The sequence below is a fragment of the Chionomys nivalis genome, chromosome 2, assembly GCF_950005125.1.
Source record: "Chionomys nivalis chromosome 2, mChiNiv1.1, whole genome shotgun sequence".
Classification (NCBI taxonomy): Eukaryota; Metazoa; Chordata; class Mammalia; order Rodentia; family Cricetidae; genus Chionomys; species Chionomys nivalis.
The window spans coordinates 6476829-6497070 of NC_080087.1; the positions used below are offsets into that span (position 1 = coordinate 6476829).

The window sequence follows — 20242 nt, forward strand, 5'->3', positions numbered from 1 at the left end:
GGACACACGGAGTTTCCTGCACTCGTTACCAGGGCCACCTTGTTGTGACAACAGAGTGGCCTGGAGATCGTGGAAAGTCTGCCTGGACCTGACTGTGGAAACCTGAAAGGTCCCATCCTGATTGGGTGGGCACAGCTGGTGCCCTGGAGGGGAGATGGTGGAGGGCAGTGGAGGAAGGAGAGGAAGAAGGAGCTGGGCACAGGCCTGCTCTCTCAGGGCACCTGGACACCAGTTGTGTGGACCCAGAAAGGACCTCTGGCCTGAGGACGGCAGGTGAGGGCAGATACAGTGTAGCCCTGACTTAGTGAGATGTGAGTAGTTGGGTACCTGATGGGAGAGGCATCTCTTGCAAAGTTAAATCTAGCTGCTCATGGCAGATTACTGTTCCCCTTTAAATTTCATGAAGATTTGATTAAAGAAAAGTCAGGGGCTGGGGTTGTAGCCCTGTTGACAGAGTAGCGTCCTTAACAGGCACGAAGTCCTTGATTTGATCCCGGGACAGCATAAACTCTGTGATGTCCCACACGTCCTCCCAGCACTGGGAAGGTGAGGCAGGAGAATCAGGAGTTTAAGGTCATTCTAGGCTATAAGACAAATTAGAGGCCAGCCTGGGCTATATAAAACTCTATCAGAAATATTTCTATTACATTTCCTAAGTACTCTTGGTAATTATGTGAACTCCCACCCCCACTATAATGACAATAAAGAGCAACAATGTCAAACCACTTCCCTTTCTTCCCATCAGTGTTCTCTGTGAGGCATTGATATCCACACTCAGTCCTGGCTGGTTAGAAACCAACCAACCAGGGCTGCAGGCAGTGCACCTGGTTCTGAAAGAACAGCCAGGGCTGCAGGCTGCACACCTGGCTCAGGGAGGATGGACTGAGGCAGTGCACCTGGCTCAGGGAGGACAGCCAGGACTGCAGGCAGTGTACCTGGCTTTGGGAGGACAGCCAGGACTGCAGGCAGTGCACCTGGCTCTGTGAGGACGGCCAGGGCTGCAGGCAGTGCACCTGGCTCCAGAAGGACAGACTGCAGGCAGTGCACCTGACTCTGGGAGGACAGCCAGGGCTGCAGGCAGTGCACCTGACTCTGGGAGGACAGCCAGGGCTGCAGGCAGTGCACTTGGCTCTGGGAGGACAGCCAGGGCTGCAGGCAGTGCACCTGACTCCAGGAGGACAGCCAGGGCTGCAGGCGGTGCACCTGGCTCCAGAAGGACAGCCAGGGCTGCAGGCAGTGCACCTGACTCTGGGAGGACAGCCAGGGCTGCAGGCAGTGCACCTGATTCCGGGAGGACAGTCAGGGCTGCAGGCAGTGCACCTGGCTCTGGGAGGACGGCCAGAGCTGCAGGCAGTGCACCTGACTCCAGGAGGACAGCCAGGGCTGCAGGCAGTGCACCTGGCTCTGGGAGGACAGCCAGGGCTGCAGGCGGTGCACCTGGCTCTGGGAGGACAGCCAGGGCTGCAGGCGGTGCACCTGGCTCTGGGAGGACAGCCAGGGCTGCAGGCGGTGCACCTGGCTCTGGGAGGACAGCCAGGGCCTGTCACCAGCTCCTCGGAGTCCTAGTCCATGTACTTTCTCCCTCTTCCTCCTCCTCCCCATCCTATCATGACGATGTTGGAGGAGAACGATGTTGGAGTATAAGGGAGGGGTCAGAGAGTTCCAGAGAAAATTCAGTTCCCAATAAATCCAAAGAAAGCTGCCTTCTGCCTTTCTCATAGCTGAAGCGTCCCTAAGCAGTGCTGAGAGTCAGGTACCTGAGGCTCACGTGGGGTCTGCACAGGATCCACCCCTTCCTATTCTAGATTGGGGGCCCTAGGACGACAGAGCCTTCAACTATTGACTCAAGGAGGCTCCTTTCAATTTCATTGGCTAATGAGGCTGGTGGAATCTACAGGGAGAGAGTGACCCTAAGACGCTGTGTTCATCTGGGAAGAACTTTGTAGTCAGGAGGCCTTGGGGATCAGAAACTAAAAGCCACAAGGCCATGGTTGGGGTGCTTGAGAGCCGGGGCTGTTGCTCTGAGAGTCCTCCCCTTCGCCTGTGGATCTCTCTCTTCAGCCTGCTGACTTCATTCCCTCCCCACAGCCACAGGCCTGTCTCCAGGCCTGCCCTGAGCTGAGTGCGTCCTCTGTCTTCAAAGACCTCAGAACATGGCCACGGACCCCCACGCTTACCACAGGGCCTTGGATCTGCCTCTCCTGAGCAGCCACCGAGCACAAGGCCCTCACCAGCAGGTAATGGCTTTGGGGAGAGGCCATGGAGGATTTCAGAAACTGCATTAAGCTGGAAGGGACAGGTTGCCCGTGACTGAAGCTTGCATGGAGCACATTCTACATACATGTTGCTTTTGGTCATAGAGGTGAATTGCGCACATCAATGTCAAAACAGCTAAAACTCCTTACAGTTGAACATTTCATGTGTGTGTGTAAAATACCAAACCCAACTCCATGGCACCTACAAAGGTCCCAGCAAAACTGAGAAATCCAGTTCTGTTCTGGTCATGATCAGGGTGTGGCTGAACTGGAAGGGGCTTGCTGGCTCCCCTAGAGGAAAGCCCATGTGGCGCCTGCCTCTTGAGTCTCTCGTTCTTAGGGCTCTGTCCAAGGTTCCTTGTTAGGTGACTGCTGAGCCCCTGGGGCCCAGAACACCCATCACTGGGTCATGTGACCGCTTTCTCCCTCTCTTCTGGAGTATTCTTATCTGAGAGTACACAGACCCAGAGACTGTGGCACCTGTGGCCCTGTAGCAGGAGCTGTAACCTGAACTCAGTCCCGGCGAATCAGTCTTCACGGAGACACCCAGACTCAGGAAAGGGGTCTTTAAGACCGAGGGATAAGCTTGGCCAGTTGCGTGTTTGGAGGCATTTGGGGTTCTGTGAATCCTGGGTGGGGTGGAGTTGACATTTCCCTCTCATCCCAGTTTCTAGTAAAGTCCCAGAGGGGTGTGTCTTGGTTCCCTTGTCAGTCTGGTTCCTACACAGACACCCAGTAGGTGAGATACTGAGGCCGTCTTCCCTAGGTGGTAGATGGAAGCTCAGGAGATATGCTATGGCTGAGGATGTGTGTTGTGTGTATCACGTGTGGTTTGTATGTGTTCAGAGCATTCTCTGGAAGGGTGCTGCCTGCCACTGCCCCCACCCCAGGCCTTGATGTGTGAGGCTGGGAACAGGGTACAGAGAACAATCAGGATACAGGGACACAGAACACTCACACCACACTACAGCGCATCCTTGCAAGGGAGTCACCCTAGGAGCCGTAAAGTCCCCTCAGGGAAGAGCCTGTCTGTGCTATTCAAGGGAATCTAAGAGGACTGGAGAGCAGGCTCAGCAGCTAAAAGCACTGGCCACTCTTCCAGAGGACCTGGGTTTGATCCTGTCGCCTACATGGTGGCTCACAACCATCTATCATTCCAGTCTTTCTCGTCTGGTCTCAGGTACCGGGCATGCAGGTCATATACAGACATATACGACAGACAAACGCTCATACACAAACAATAATCAAGTTTAAGAAGAAGAGACCCAAGGAGGTGGCAAAAGGGCAACTGGCATATGCTCATGGTTGCTGATGTCTGTCACCGAAGGAACCTCACCGAAAGGCACCCAGGAGAGCAGCCCGCACTGGCTTTTGCAGCACCTTCCGTGGTGCAGGAGTCCGAGCCTAAGAGGCATGGTGGAACACATATTCTCAGAGGCAATGAAGAAGCAAATGGTGTCTGTCCAGGAAGCTTGTTCTCTGACCTCCGTGTGGCCTCAAGGCTAACTGGACAGAAAGACAGCCTTGGATTTCCCAGGCAGAGTAGGCAGGAGACTTTAATGGCAATCTAAACCCATAGCCTAACTGTGGACAGGTGGGAGACTCAGACATTCCTCAGATTTGGGAGGTGTGTTGGTCTGGTTTTTCAGTCTGGTTCCAAGAGCCCCATAGTTCTTGGTCCCCGTAGAGGCCACTATGCCAGCTACCTCATGGTTCCACGGTCACAGCACCAAGGATGGACCATTGTTCCCAGCAGATGCTGCTCTTGTCCGCCCTTACTCTGTCTTTCCCTGGGGCTCTACCAGGTAAACCCAGCACCAGGGTCCCGGTCTCCAGGGCTGTTGTGACTGGCCAACTTGTTCGCACATTTCTGAAGACAGAAATAGAAAGGAGACAGAAGATAGGGGCTTCCAGTGAATACGGTATACGGTAACAACCCTAAGTCAAGCATCCTGTTGTCTGGTCTTTGAGTAGCAAGACATCCAGTAGCCACACCTCTGCCCAAACGTCCTGTTATTGGTTCTCCAAGAGGTCAAGGACTGGAGAGAACCAGGCTGAGATGTTAAAGGAGCCCAGAGCAAATCTGATTCCTATACCCAGATATCCGTGGGTATTGATGTTATCGCTTGCGTTTGTTTTATTTCTGTTGTGTTTTCAATTTTTTTACTTATTTGTGTGTGGTGTGTGTGTGAGATCACGAGCCTAGGGGTCCTAGACAATCCCTGCACCCCGTCAAATGGAACACATTCTGTGTCTTTGTGGCCTGCCTGTCAAATTTACCATCTTCACTGCCATTGCCCCACTGCCCCATTTTAGCTCCCTCAACAGTTCTTATCTTGCTACTATATTATTTTCTCAGTCTTCCAGCCCTCATCCGGGGACCTCCATCTTGCCCACTGGGGTCTCTTGGAGAGCTCTCAGGAAATGCCCACAATGGGGACCTTACTTTAGACTTAAGTCAGAATATCTAGGAATGGTGCCTTGGGCTTCAGTGCTTTTAACTGTTTCTCAAATACTAATTGGTATTAATAATAAAGAATCGCAGTCAGCTATCAGGGATGAATGCTGAAGGCCAGAGAAGCAGAGCAGCCAGTCACTGGAGCGTTCTTACCTCTACAAAGCTCCCTCTGCTATTGACCGAGCAGCTCCAACCATCATGCGTGGCTGCCACGACGGGCCCCTCTGAATCCTGAGCCAAAAGAATGTGCTTCAGTCGGGTACCTGGTCACGGCAAGGAGAAGAGTTGTGCTGCGTTTGGTCCCGCGTGCTTCCCAGACTCGTTAACCTGGCATGTGACTGGCCACTCACGCTTCCTTCCCAGTCTGTGTCCATGATGGCAACTCTGATGCTGGCACCCTTGTCATGGGCTTGTGGGTCATCTTCAGGAGCTGCTATGAAGACTCATTGCTGAGTGTCCCCTGTCTCCTCCTTCCTGTCTCAAGCTGCAGACTCCCAGAATCCCTCTGTTGGGAAGCCTCTCTGGCCCACGGACAGCCCCACCTCTGTACGACCTCAAATGTCTGATTGCTACTGGCTTTTAAACCCAACCATGGATTCTTGAGCAGGGGATCACCCCCTTTCCTCCCACTTGCAGTGTCTCATGAGCTGAGGTGGCCAGCATGCTGCTGTCCATGCCTCCAGGTATCCAGTTCTCATCCTGCACAGACAGCCCAGCCCCTAGGTAGGTTGTGCCTTCTGCTTCAGGAGAGGCCCTGGGCTGTGTTTGGAGGGCACTGGCAGTTGAATGCAGGACTGTATGCAGGCTCTTCCACTGAGTTTATCCCCAGCCCTGCTAAGTCTTTTATATGCTATTTCACATAGTATTTATATGACAAAAATACTTTTATTTTAAACCACATTTTAAATTTAGGTGGAACAAGAGACTTCTCAAACACATGTATTCAGTTTTCCCTAGTATTAGCTGTAGCAGACAGTTTCTCTATTCAGTTTTCTATGAACATTCCCAGCAGCCACATTTGTTGAGACACACAGAACAGAATAGCATCTAAGTGAAGCTAGGTCAGTCTTTCAGTGTGAGTGAGTGAGTGTGTGTGTGTATGTGTGTGTGATCCTGATTCTTTCACTTTCTTACCTTTAAGAACAGGAAAACCAGCTTCTCTGTTTGATTTTTAGGTTTAACTGTGTGTCAGTGTGTGGATTGGTGCACATGAGTGCAGTGCCTGAGGAGGCCAGACGAGGGCATCGGATCCCCTGGAGGTGGAGTTACAAGGGAATGGGAACAGAACTTGGATCCTTTTTGCAAGAGTATGACGCACTCTTAACTGCCGAGCCCTCTCTCCAGCCCCGAACCCTGCTTCTGATAAATGGAAATTTAATTTAATTACTTAAAGACGTCTACTCTAAAGACCAGGTGTTTCGGGAAGTCCGTATTTAGAAACCAGTCACTGGGAAGCCATCAGACCAGGAGGGATCTTCCTGAGAGCAGGGCCCAGATCCTTGTAAGAGGAGGCTTCATCAGTGTCCTCTGCTCCCTGTTCTCCATTCAAGGATGTGGCTGTGACCATCACCACACACCTGTTGCTCAGAACTGTAAGGAGGCAGACTTCTGTCCTTTGAGGACTAGCCAGAGCGTGTGACTCTGTTGTTGCCATCATCCTGAGACTTCATCTTCCTTTCAGCATTTAACCCCACCCGTCTTGTTTTTCCTTTGTAATTTTCCCGTTGAAATGATTAGTTTTCAAGCTGGATGTGGTAGCATACACCTTTAATCCCAGTGCTCGAGGCAGAGGCAGTTGATTGTCTGAGATTGAGGCCAGCCTGGTGTTCAGAGTGAGTTCCAGGACAGCCAGGGCTACACAGAGAAACTCTGTTTTGAAAATCAAAACAAAACAAAAATTTGTTTTCAACAGTGCCCCTTTGTTCCCTCCGGACCACAAACACTGAGGCTAACATGTGCAAGTGTAGGCTTGCCTGCTTTGGTTCCTGTTGCACGACCCAGGCTTCAGTGAGGCTCCCTGCTTCCATGCAGTCTCTGATCTGTTTGGGAACACACTCCGCTTGCTTAGGAAGAGATTACCACACCGTCCTTGCTGCCCCACCCATGACCCGGCAGCACCTCTGAACATTCACATTTGCCTGGTGTGTACACTTGGATCCTTCTGTTTTCCTTCTTGATAAATTTATTCAGCAAACTGTGTTCTTTCCAGTGCCGACCACGTGAAGCAATCCAGGCTATGCCAGTTCCACCGTTTGTCTATAAATGTAGTGATAACTTCTGGATAAAACTTAAAGCAAAAAATACCCACCAGTCAATTAGAAGGCTATTCTAATTGAAGGCTGCTGGGTGTGGAGAAATGGCCAGAGTCATACAAATCCCACACTGTACCACTGTGCACTGGGGATGGGTTGAAGATGATAGTGGCCAAGATAAAGGACAGTGGTGGACCTGGAGAGGAAGTGGTTTTGAAACTACCCACTGGGCAGCATGCATAAGCACTGGAGGACTGGTCAGGCTGGTGGTGGTGCACCTGTTTCACCCCAGCTCTCAGGAGGCAGAGGCATGTGGAGCTCTGAGTTTGAGGCCAGCCTGGTCTACAGAGTAAGTTCCCCGACATCCAGAGCTACACAGTGAACCCTGTCTCGGGAAAACAGACAAGCAGCCCTGGAAACAGGGATAGAAGGGTCAGATGGCCCTCAATTTCTATCATGGTGAAGGGGAGGCATTTGGGGAAGATCCTGAGTTCAGACTTGATTGGACTTCGGGAGGGGACAGAACCCCCCCGCGCCCCCCCCCCCCCCGGTGCTTATAAGTCTGAGTGAGATGGTATTTGGGGATTGACATGGGTGTGGAATTGTGAGCACCCTGGAGAACAGAAGAGAAGGAGCACCAAGACCCAAGGGAGAGGGAGCTAGGGTTGGTAAAGCCTGAGATAACTTGCAGGAAGCAGACTGAGGATGACACAGAGGAAGAGACGGAAAAGGCGGGACTCACTGGGGCAGGAGGATTATCCCTGTGTGAGCAAAGATGACATAAAATGAAAGGGAGGAAGCGATGCCCCAGTGTGGCACAAGAGAGCCAGTGGACTTGGCATGCTGTGTCAACCGTGATATGGCAGGAGTCGGTCCCATGGGTCGTTCGGTAGAAACCGGAGCACAGTGGGGCTCAGAGGGAATGGGAGATATCGAGAGAGTGAGGGAGAGGGCAGTTGACAGCGGTGTGGAGCCTGCATAAGCAAAGAGGGACTTTTGTTGATTTTAATAGTCTTTCTAGACTGCCACATCATACAAAAATTGTGCACCCCAGGCCTGGAGTGTGACACATTTTAACAGGGGGGTGCCCCCATGCTGAAACGGTGAGCACACCTCCACCCGCATCCCCAGGTCCCTCTAGGTCCCTTCCTGCTTCTTTCAGTCCCACCCTAGAGCAACCTCCACGTGACTTTTTTCTCACTGTAGATTAATTTGCATTGTCTCGAGTTCTCTATATGAAAAACCCTCCCATTTGGATGCCCTGTCACCTTGGTCTTGGAGAGCTGATGTCGTCGGAGCGTGTGGTGTCCGGCTTCATCTCTGAGCAGTCTGTGTGGATGGAAGTTTCAGTTCCGTCCAGTCCCTCAGAGCTGAGGTTTGGTTGTCAGGTCACACCATGACAGATGTGTGGATGTTTCCAGTCAGGGCTGTTCAAATGGAGTGAGTGTGCTCACTGGTCCAGGCGCTGTGCACGTGGGATACCACTTGGACAAGTCCCTTGAGTGAAAGAGGGATCTCACCATAAGCCAACTATTAAGGAGACTGTGGTGTGGTCACATGGATGAGTGGTCACACCCATGGCATTCCCGTTAGCAAGTGAAAGGTAGACCATGGCCGCCCAGCTGCCACTAGTGCCACAGTTTGGTCCTTGCTGTTTCTTTTTAAGATGGGGTCTCACTATGAAGCCTAGCTGCCTGGAACTTATTATGTAGAGCAAGCTGCCCTTGAACACACAAAGATCTGCCTGTCTGTTTCCTGAGTGCTGGCATTAAAGGTGTGTGCCACCACACCCAGCAGTCTTAGCTCTGTGTGTGTGTGTGTGTGTGTGTGTGTGTATGAGTGGCTTCCCTGCATGTATGTGCACCATGTGCATGCAATGCGTTTGAAGACCAGAAGAGGGTGCCTAAACCCATGAAACTGGAGTTGCAGACTGCTGAGTGCAGCCATGTAGGTGCCGAAATTGAATGTAGGTCCTTTGCAAGAGCAGCAGGTGCGCTCCACTGCTGAACCCCATTCTTCCAGCCCCGTTTTAGCTCTTCTTAAAGGTCTGCAGTAGAATCTTGCTGTTATTTTCCTTTTCAGTTTATGAATACAAACTGCTGGCTACCGTTTTTATCTTCTCAATAACAGCTTATTTTGCCGTGTGTGTGTGTGTGTGTGTGTGTGTGTGTACGCATGCATCGCCATATGTATATGGGTATATGTGGCTGTCAGATGACAATCTCCAACACTGTTCATTCAACTTGTTTTTGCTGTTATTTTGAAAGTCTCCTTCTCATTGGCCTGATGCTTGCTGAGGAGAGCAGGTTGGCTGAACACTGCTGTTCTGGGATCTGCCTATCCCTGCCTTCCCAGTTGTGGGATTATAGTCCATACCTCTGCATCCAGTCGTTGTAACGTGGGTTCTGGGGCTCGAACTCAGGTCCTGGCGCTTGTGCTGTGAGCCCTTTGCCCTCTGTGCTATCTCCCGGCCCCTTTTCTGATTGCTAGTCTGACGCCTGTCGTGAAGAGTCCCTGGCCTCCAGGGATCCACAGAAGGCAGCCTTGCTTTCTGGCAGTCACATACGGGTAAGAGGACCCCAGCAAGGAAAACCCATGTGAGCTGGCAGAGCAGTCTCTTGGTGAGTTCCACGCAGAAGCCTTGAGCTTATCCCAGGGGAAGACACTGCAAACTGGGAGCCACTTTCCCAGTGAGCTCCACACAGACAGGGAGTACAAGAGCTATATCCCAAACACTGTGTAATTAGCTCAGAAGCCGTACACTTCACTTAGAAACCCTTCTCCTGCACAGGAGAACTGGACTAGGCCTTGAGGGCACAGAGTCTGGGTGAGTACATTCTCTGTAATTTTAGCGCATGTGGATTTTGTTGTTGTTGTTTGTTTTCCAAGATAGGGTTTCTCTGTTTCTGCCCTGGCTGTCTTGGAGCTCACTCTGTAGACCAGGCTGGCCTCACACTCAGAGGTCTGCCTGCCTCTGCCTCCTGAGTGCTGGGAATAAAGCTGTGTGCCACCACCACCTGACTTAGCTCAGATTTTTTTTTTTTTTTTTTTTTTGTGCCTGTCCCGGAACTAGCTCTTGTAGACCAGGCTGGCCTGGAACTCCTCGAGATCCGCCTGCCTCTGCCTCCCGAGTGCTGGGATTAAAGGCGTGTGCCACCACGCCCGGCTTTAGCTCAGATTTTTTAAAAGGCCCAGATTCACCCAGATAGCGCTGACCCGGCCTCAGCCTGTCAGCCCGCACTCTCCTCACGTCCTGACTCCTCCTCCCTCTCGAAACTTCTTGGTAGGACTTTCCTGAGCCCTGGGTGCTCCTACTTCATCATTCTCCTATCCAGACACGTGCACAGGGCAGTTCATTTCTCCAGCCTCCTCCCTTGTAGGGACCTGCTGCTCTGCCTCAGAACACTTCTGCTGGATCTTCTACTATTCTTGCTCATCGAACTGGCCTTGAACTCACAGAGACCTGCCTGCTTTGTCGCCCGAGTTTTGGGGTTAAAAGCCACCACATCCAGCAGTCTTAGGTATTCTTTTTTTGAAAAAAAATATTTTTATGCGTATCAGTATTTTCCCTGCATGTATGTGTGCCATTCAGTGCACATCATGAGGTGACCACCCTGGATCAGCGTGACTTGGGCAGCCATCGCCTTTCCAGGGCCCTAGTTCCTTGCGTTCAGCCCACCTGAGCCGAGAAACAAGCTGCCACACTCAAAGACCCTGCAACAGAAGGGTCAGTATTCAGTGGGAGGAAGGTGTAATGGATGCAGCACCCACGCACGGGCCTGGCGCCTGGCGCAGCGCGGCTGCGGCCCTTGCTTTCCTTAGACATTTTCATTTGCTGCTTTTGCTTTAAGAGTATAAGTTTCTCTCCCCGGCGACTGGACGCATCAGCATGCACGTTCGTCATGGAGATGAAGCAGGGAACGGATGAAAGCCAGACCCGGCTCCGAAAGCCAGACCTGGCTCCAAGAGCCAGACCCTTTCGCTGTTCTAGTGTCCCCAGCTGAATCCGGGGTGCTGGGTGGCCTTTGTTCTTTTTGCTGCCCTTAAGTCAAAGAAGAGCGGTCCTCTTCCTTTGTCTCGTTTCCCCATCACTGAGTCGCGGAGATCTGGTTTGAATCTACTGCTGGGCCCCGATCCAAGTTCCTGCTGTCCCTGAGGAAGCAGGATTGTGTCTGCCTTGCCTCCTCCTGGGTCTCTGGACCACTCTCTTTGATACAAGGGGAAAGAAGACCTACAGGTCGTTAGGCCCTTGTAGCCATGCCCGGATCCTTTCTGCCCTGTGGAGGCGGTGGTGACAACTGAAGGTTTGCAGGGGCCCTGCCTGGCAACCAGTTTTCACAGCCAAAGGAAGCGGCATGATGAGATAATAGTGACAGGGCCATGGCAGGGAAGATGTTGCTATGGCAACACAGCAGCAGGCCTCTCCTGGGAGGCTGCATCCTAGTACAGCACACTACAGATGACGTTGATACTGCCTTGGCCTCTGCAGGGCTGGCACTTCCCCTCCTGCTCAGGGTCGCCAGAGACACTGGATTCAAGAGAAAATGGGGCCAGACGTCTGGGGCCTGCCCCTTCCTTGGTATGGCTGTCTCCTCATCAGCTCACCCTCATGGTGTCACCTGACACAGCCTCTGCTCAGCCCTGCAGGCTCTTTCTGCTCCCCGCCCCTGTGCTTGCTTTGTTTCCAAAGCTAATTAACACCAGGCTACACTAATGCGCTGTGAAGTTGGGGGTCCCCCACCACCTGCTCATCCATGCTTCCACTTCTCTTCCTGGTTTTCTTCCTTTCCCCCTAGCAGGATGCCGATCTGATCTTGTCGGTGACCACCCAACCCCCAGGACAAAATGTATGTACATGGTGATCCTGTGTGTGTGTGTGAGTGTGAGTGTGTGTGTGTGTGTGTGTGCACGCACGCACGCGCATCTAAAGCAAAAGCTCAACGAGACAATGCTTACTCTCACTATGTAAATGCGACCTTTCCATATTATACAGAACATAGCACATTATTTTCTCTTCGATTATATAAAATATTCTGCTGGCCGTGCCCGCTTGATCACATGACCCCAGTGGTTTCACAGTTTGGGATGGCCATTCATGTTCCTGTACCTGACAAGGGATGGCTCAGCCCCTCTCCCCTCCTTCCCAACCCCAAAGGTGAGGAAGTGTTAGCTGGTGTCATGCTTCTAGGAGCACCAAAATGAGGCAGGTGTGATGTCCTTCCTTCAGTCCCACAGCCACAGGCTCACAGCTGCTTGCCTTCCTCAGTGATGGGCCGACACCCCAAGGAGGAGCATTTTGTAGATCTTAATAACATTGAAAAGAGAACAACCAAGCTCCAGTTGGCTAACACAGATCCATCACGTTCCCTTCCTCCCTTCCCGTCAGGGTCCAACATTCCAGGGCAGGGGCGTGGGGGTTAGAAATGTTAGTCAGGAAAAAACAAAACAAAACAGGCACAAAAGAAATAGACAGACGTTGGAAGCTGCAGATCCCTGGCCCCTTGACTTTTTTTGCCTGCAGCTGCTCTGAGCATGAGACCCTGATGGCGGGCTGAGGAGACCTACAGCTGAAAGATCCCGAGAGCTGGACGTGGTTAAGGATCCCTATATAAGCTTCCCCTGAGCACAATAAACTGGGCATTGGCGTTCTTGTATCAAGGATGACCCTTGTCTGTGTCTCTGTCTCTCTGTCTGTCTCTGTCCACGTGTTTTTAAGTCTCAAGCCTGGCTCCCGGCTCGCGTACCATCTTGTAGCAGCATGGGTGCTACAGACAGTAACAAGACCTTTCGGGGTTTGCAGACAGAGACACAGGGTAGCTTTAGGAGGGGCTCCAGGCAATACTGAAGGAAGCCTCGAGTTTATTTTTCCACCGTCCTTTTATACCCCAACCAGGAGGGGAGGGCGAAAGAGGTCTTTACCAATGATACAAGAACAAGCAAGCGTGACTTCCTCCCAACATCACAAAGACACCTGGTAACCACCTAAGTAAGGACTCCTGCAGAGCCACACCTTTGATGGAGGCATCTTTTTGTTTGGGCAAGACGTCCTGTTAGCCACGCCCTAGGTCAAGCACCCTGTTGTATTAGCCTAGCGCAACGGTGAGCTAGAACCCTCTGACCTTTAGTCAGGATAAAAGTGGAATCACTTCCGTGGGTCACCACACACACACATACCCCTCCCGCTCCTCCTTTTCTCTCCTCGCCTCTTTGTTAGAGGAGAAATGGGTGCCCAGAAATGGGCTCGTGCCTGCAAAGCAGGGGCACTACCACAGCCTGGCATGAAGTCTTGGAAGAGATTAAGGATAAAGAGTGTGGGGAAAGAATTGGGACGTAGTTACTTCTGACTCTTAAGTTAAATCCTGTTTGAGGCCAGGACACTAAGTCAACCCGTTTTCCTGAGTCCCACTAAGACATCAGACTTTATGGACAAGATTGAGAGAGAGCTGCATACAGCAGTGCACACTTAGAATCCTGGCATTCAGTTCAGGAGACTTGTTTAAGTTCAAGGACGACATAGTAAAACCCTGTCCCAAACAAACAAAGGACAAAGATTTAGGGGTGACCGAAGCGAATCAAGAAGTTCACATAAAAGTTAGAGAAAGTTAAAGAAACTACACTCTAGAGAGAATCACAAAATTTGATTTTGAGTTTGACTGTGAACTTGTCATTGGCGTGAGTTAGGAGTTAGGAGTGAGGGCACAGTTGGCATGGCTACAGTCTTGACTCTGCTGTGAGACACACAGATAGTCTACCGTCGGGCACATGCAGTGCACAGACGTGTGCAGACAAACACTCACACGCATAAAGTAAATCTAGTATTTTTGGTTGTGAGCCTAATCTTTAGTGACTGAGCTATCTCTCCAGTCCCAAATAAATGAACCTAAGGAAAGAAACTTTAGTTGAGTGTTTCTGCTATTGTTTACTTAGGGTTTCTATTGCTGCAATGAAACACCGTGGCCAAAAAGCAATTTGGGGAAGGAAGGGTTTTCTCGGCTTATCCTTCCATATTGTGGTTCATCGTTGAAGGAAGTCAGGGAGGAACCCGAACAGGGCAGGAGCTGGAGGTCTGTTTTCTAATAGAACGCAGGCCCACCAGCCCAGGGATGGTACCACCCACAATGCACCGGGTCTTCCTGCATCCATCATTAATTAAGAAAATGCTTTATAGCCGGATCTTATGGAGGCATGTTCTCAATTAAAGTTCCCTCCTTCTAGATAACTCCAACTGTGTCAGGCTGACAGAAGACACGCCAACGCACTTCCCCTTCCGTGTGCAATACCTCAGCCTTTGTCGCTCATCTTGCAGGTGCCCATCTTCCGTGTGGCATTTTGGAGTTACAGAAGAGTTCTGACTTTGCTTATCTTAGTCTCCCAGTGATTCCGAGAGACAGGTAGTGCCTTAAGGTTTCACTGCTACGACAAAGTACCCAAGGAGATAAGACAGCACAGATTTATTTGGGTGAAGCTCAGTTTATGGTCAGCTGCACCCCTGCTGAGTGAGAGAGAGCAGAAGGGCACGGAGGATGGAGGCCTCTCCCTTCATCTGATACCATGCTGCCCGTTGCTCCCCGGCCGCTCCCTTTGCCGTTGGCCCATGCCCCATGGCATCCTCACCTGATCATCCTCACACGTTACCTTGTGAAGCCCGGTTTCCTCTCACGAGGGCATAGGGTTAGATCAGGGCTCACTCTGTGAACTCGCTTAGCTCAGTCACTTCTTCCAAGGCCTCCAAATGTAGTCATATTCTGAGGTGCTGAGGAAGGTGGGGGCTTTAACTTGTGACTATTGGGGATCATGACTGAACTTGGAACTCTAGAGCCTGAGAGTGGATGAGGCTGCAGGTGTTGGAGAAGGGGGGCGGTGTGACTGCTGACGAACACGGTTCTTCCTGGGGCGATGAAAACCTTCAGAACTCGACTACAGTGACCACTGCACAGCTCTGCAGAGCCCCCACTGAGGCCCAGTGAATCATAGGCTTTAAAGGGGTGCGCTTTGAGTATAGGAAGTAAATGCCTCAACTTAAAAACTATTTTCAACTTATTTTATGTGCACTGGTGTTTTGCCTGAATATAAGTCTGTGTGAGGGTGTCAGATCCTGGAGTTACAGACAGTTGTAAGCTGCTATGTGCGTGCTGGTAATTGAACCCAAGTCCTCTGGAAGAGCAGTCAGTTCTTAACCACTGAACCATCTCTCCAGCCCCTAAAAACTATTTTTAAATATGTGTATACGTGTAACTCTGTGTGTGGTATATTCATGTGCACGTAGACAGAGGTCAAAAGTCATCGGATAACTCTGGAGCTGGAGTTACAGGTGGTTGTCAGCTGCCCTCCATGGGTGCTGGGTCCTCTGAATGAGCATACCCGCTCTTAACCTCTGAGCCTTCTAACCAGCTCCTACTCCAGCTTGTTCATCAGAGAACATCCTTCAAGACCATGTGATATAGGTGGTTGTGGAGAAAGAGAGGAGGGGTAAGGATGAATCATCAAGACTGTCTTTCTGGGGCCCTGTGATAGCTGTCTGTGATGGTTGCTGGTCTCCTACAGAAGCCCCAACTCAGAATGCTCTGCCTCCATCGCCAGGGTCTTTGACAAACCACCTGCCAGGACTTCCTCCCACCATCCGGCACCCCTTAGTCCCGTTGCTGGGCTACAAAAATCAGAGCATCGCTTGCTGCTAGGACCACAAAGCCAAGAAACAGAAGGAGCATGCTTAGAAGGAGGGGGCTGGGCTGGAGGCATCAGCCAGAGCCAGGCCGCTTCTGTTGCTGTTGTGCTTAGAAAAGCAATTCCCTTTCCAGCGGCACTCAGGAAGCTCGGAGTTGTCTTGCCCACTTCCTCACCTTCTTTAACAGCTCCTGTTGTGTGCCCATCCTGTGCCTGAGCCAGCACGGGAAGACGGCCAGTTTGCAGCATCAAGGAGCTGCTGTTCCCATGTTCCTAACTGCTTCCAGAATTGTTCCTGCATCTTTTTCTCTGGGGGCGCATGTAGGCACGGGCAAGCTAAGTGTCCAGAACGCCACAGTATAAAACAATGTCTAGCTGTATGAAAAGAAGTTCTAATCCAAAATTTAATACGAATTCTTTTGTGACTCAGAGCGTCCCAGATCTTGAGAGACCATTCAAAAAAGCCAAAGGAAAGAAAAGCAGAGACAATCGCGCCCAAATTGAGGACACAGGGAAGGCAGCGCAGCAGATCTTGCCGGAACAGGTAACCACTGTTTGTGTTATTGTGAACAAAGAGAGTCAGTGTCGTCACTGATCTTCCTCTGTTTAATGTCTCGGTTCATATTCCGGTTCTGTAACCACGAGCGGCAGGACAGAGCGCTGTGCGATCGGAACACCAGCGAGAAGCTCTAGAGGATTAGAACTGCGAGAACATAAAACTGTAACAAAGTTTTGTTTTGTTTTAAGTCACTCCCATTCCGTCATCCAGGGTCGCATGGTGAATTAAAATGCACCCAACGGAATTATATGGCAAGTCCATGAACAAAGGCTCCTTGTTCTAGGCGCCCTCTGGTGGAGCACAGAGGAAGTAGCGTATCTGAAGGGAGAGAAAACACTTGACTCCAACCAGGACCCAAAAGCTTCCCTCACCTCCACTCCAGCAACCTCGACACCAAGGAAAAAACGACGAAAATCTTCCTGTGTACTGTGAATTCACCCTCGAGTTCCAAAATGCAGAAACTTGAGATGTGTAGGAGAGAGATTTTGTCTACCTCAGGTGCACACCGAGGCCGGGGTTCTGAGTAGGAGGACCCTTCCCACACCTCAGGATCCCCGCTAATGAGGGAGAGCTGGCCAGGCAGGCAGTTTGGGAAGACTTTGTAGAAGGAAGTTAATTTCTTTGAAGGAGGCTGGCGGCCACTGAGGCGAGGATACAGTGTAACATTAGTAGAGGCTGCTGGAGATGTCGGGCAGCACCCCAGCTGGAGGACACAGGGATACTGATAGGCATGCGGGGTTGCGGGGTTGGGGAGTCTCTCCATTAGGCCCGGGAAGTACTGCTTCCCTCCTCTGCTGGGCTGGTGATACACCCGTGAAGCAGTACTTCCTGGGTGCCCGCTCTGAGCTCCCTTAGTCGAAACACTTGGGGACCCAGGCGCCGGTGTAGCCAGAAGAATGAGGCTGGGAAAGACAGAAAGAAATGGAAACATTAATTTCAGCACTCGGGAGGCAGAGGCAGGCAGATCTCTGTGAGTTCGAGACCAGCCTGGTCTACAGAGCTAGTTCCAGGACAGGCTCCAAAGCCACAGAGAAACCCTGTCTCGAAAAACCAAAAAAAAAAAAAAAAAAAAAAAGAAAGAACGAAAGAAAGAAAGAAATGGAAACATTGAGCCATCCCAGGAGCCTTAGGAACTGCACTGGTGTTACTGGCAGGGAAAGATATCACACAGGAAGGAAGGAAACCATTTGATCCTCTTGGTACCTGAAACATTTGGAACCTCTGGGCACAGTCACCGGAGGTTCCAGTTTTCTGTATTTCACAGCTAACTAGATTTCTAATTAAGTATAATGAAGAAAATGCCCACTTTGTTTTTTATTCACAGATTAAAGAATTCTAAAGAGAGATTTAAAAACAAACCATAAAGCCTCCTAGTGTTGGTACTATAAAGATTATAGATTTGGTCTCCAGCACTACATGCCCAACTCACAGCTCCTGGAAGCCCCACACATGAGCACACACACAAAGACCAAGAAGACATTTTTAAAAATTGCCAGACAGAAGCCAAGCTTCCATAGTGGATATGGTGAACTATGCATGTGAGCTTTAAAATAAAGTAGCCCTCTATTTTAAAAATTTACTCTTTAGGCTGTGGGGATAGCTCGGGGTAGAGCATGGTCTTCGCAAGTGTAAGAATGTGGGGTCTGGGGGCTAGAGAGATGGCCCAGCAGTTAAGAGCACTGGCTGCTCTTCCAGAGAACCCAAGTTCAATTCCAAGCACCCACATGGCAGCTTACAACTGTCTATACACTCATTCTACCTCTGGCCCCCACATATATGCATGCATACCATTGAATTGCATGCACACAAACATGAACACATGCATTTAATATTTAATAAAGAGAAGCAGGGCTAGAGCGATGGCTCAGCAGTTAAGAGGACTTGCTGCTCTTCCAGAGGACTTGGGCTTGAGTCCCAGCACCCACATGGTGCCTCACAACCATCTTTAACTCCAGTTCCAGGGGCTCTGGCACCCTCTCTTTTTGTCTCTGCTACCTCCAGCAATGCAGGTGGGCACACAGATATATATGCAGGCAAAACACCTTTTCAGGGGGTTCTTATTGCTGTGGCCCAAACATCTCGGGGAGGAACGGGGTTCATTTCATCTTGCACTCCATCATGTAGGGAAGTCGCCGCAGGAAATCAAAGCCGGAACCTAGATGCAGAAACTAGAGCAAATGTCACAGAGCGGTGCTGCTTAGGGCCTCGAGTCCCACGACTTGTTCACCCTTTCTTATAGCGCCCGGGACCACCAGCCCAGCGGTGGCACTGCCTCCATCAGTCATCAATCAAGAAAACGCACTCGAGTCTTGCCCACAGGCCAATCTGATGGGGACGTTTTCTCGGTTAAGATTTCTTCCCAAAACGAGCCTAGTTTGTGTCAAATTGACGTAAAAGTCAGAATGACACTCATATGCATAACATTTTTAAAAATGAAAATACAGGAGGAACAATTTAAAGACCTGGCCCAGGGTGGAAAACTGTACAGCTTGCCCCATCTCACCCAGGAGGTCCCTCTGAGGGATGCTCAGGCTGGGGACAGGACTGCAGTCTAATGAGCCACAGGAATAAAACAACAGCCACCATAGCCTCCAGCCCAGCAACCTCACTGCTACAGTTGCTGTTGGCACAGGGACAAAATGACCTCGAGACAGGGTTGCTAATGATGGCATTCTCTGTAAGGGCACAGGATGGACGGTCACTAAAGTGTCATCCCTTGCAGGCTGGATGGTGAAACCGCGAGCAGACATGAGGGCTTCTCTAGAGCCTGGGGTTGCCACTCTAGGTGGCAGTGTGAGCCTGGGAGAGTGGGGCCTAGAAATGAGGCGGACTAAAGTCTCATGCAATAGCCTTTATTCAGAGCATCAGTCAGTTTATCCTCCAAGGGAGAAGAAGAGTCCCCCGAGCAAAGGGGACAATCACGAGGACAGGCTGCATGCGGAAAAACACGTTCTTCCGTGGTGACATCTGAACAGATGAGAATAGCCAGTTGTCATGAACTCACTCCCGTCTGCTACACCTGGGAGGGGCATGAAAGCACATTCTGAGAATAAGCTTGTGTTTTGAAGAAAATGAGGTCACAAGACTCTTGTCTTCTCAGAGCTTACACCTAAGCACTCATAATCCTCCTCATAATTCTCTCCATTCTTGGACTGTGCTCAGCCAGCCTTGTGTCCGGGGAGAGCAGGGTACAGCAGCCCGGACAATATCCGTGGAGAAACAGGAATATACTCACGTGTATTTGAGAGAGGACTCTGACTGGGGTGATCTGAGTGGGAAACCGTGTGTTTGAAGGTGTGGAGCCCAGGTGGTGGTGGCGTCTGAGGAGGCTATGAGGGGCGCAGCCTTGCTGGAGAAAGCACATCATCCCGAAGATAAAATTTGAGAGTACATACCTTTGCCCTACTTCTGGTTTTCTCTCTGTCTCATGTTGTGAAGATGTGACCTCTCAGTTTCTAGCTCTGACCATGATGCCTGCCGCTGTTGCTGTGCCTCCCCACCATGCTGGACTCTCCCTCTGGAACTGTCGGCCCAAATGAACCCTTCATGATGTGTGCTCATGGCCACAGAAAAAGAAGCAACAAAGAAAGAAACCGGGAACTCATGAAAACAGGAACCTGCAGGAAGCATGGTGGAGGAGAAGGGGCTCGGCTAAAGGAAGACACAGTATTTCCCAAGTATGGAAAGGAAAGAACTCTATAGCCAGATTCCCGAACCCCGTGGGAATGCCCTCTGGAAAGGAGTGGGAAATTAAGACAGAAGGGAGGTCATAATCTCCTTTTTATAAGATTTATTTTTATTTTCTGTTTCTGGGTGTTGTGTCTATGTGCATGTCTGTACACCACCTGCATGTCTGGTGCCCAAAGAGGAGGCAGGGGGATTTCTGTGAGTTCGAGGCCAGCCTGGTCTACACAGTAAGTTCCAAGACAGCCTATCTTTCTTTTTTTAAAATTTATTTATTATGTATATAGTGTTCTGTCATTATAGATGGTTGTGAGCCATCATGTGGTTGCTGGAATTGAACTCAGGACCTCTGGAACAGCAGTCGGTTCTC

General features: G+C 50.7%; 1 protein-coding gene across 3 annotated transcripts in view; it reads left to right on the plus strand.

Annotated features, from left to right (window-relative positions):
• Positions 1-20242, plus strand: part of LOC130869514 (uncharacterized) — a 66901-nt gene that overhangs the window by 7045 nt on the left and 39614 nt on the right. The window contains exons 1-3 of one of the 3 annotated variants that reach the window (XM_057761744.1): positions 150-273; positions 2089-2237; positions 16060-16173. In XM_057761744.1, the coding sequence (XP_057617727.1) occupies positions 2154-2237; positions 16060-16173 (198 nt within the window). In that variant the 5' untranslated portion in view covers positions 150-273; positions 2089-2153. Of the gene's footprint in view, positions 1-149; positions 274-2088; positions 2238-11847; positions 12121-16059; positions 16174-20242 lie in introns of those variants that run through there. The other 2 variants (XM_057761743.1, XM_057761745.1) reach the window with 2 other exon arrangements.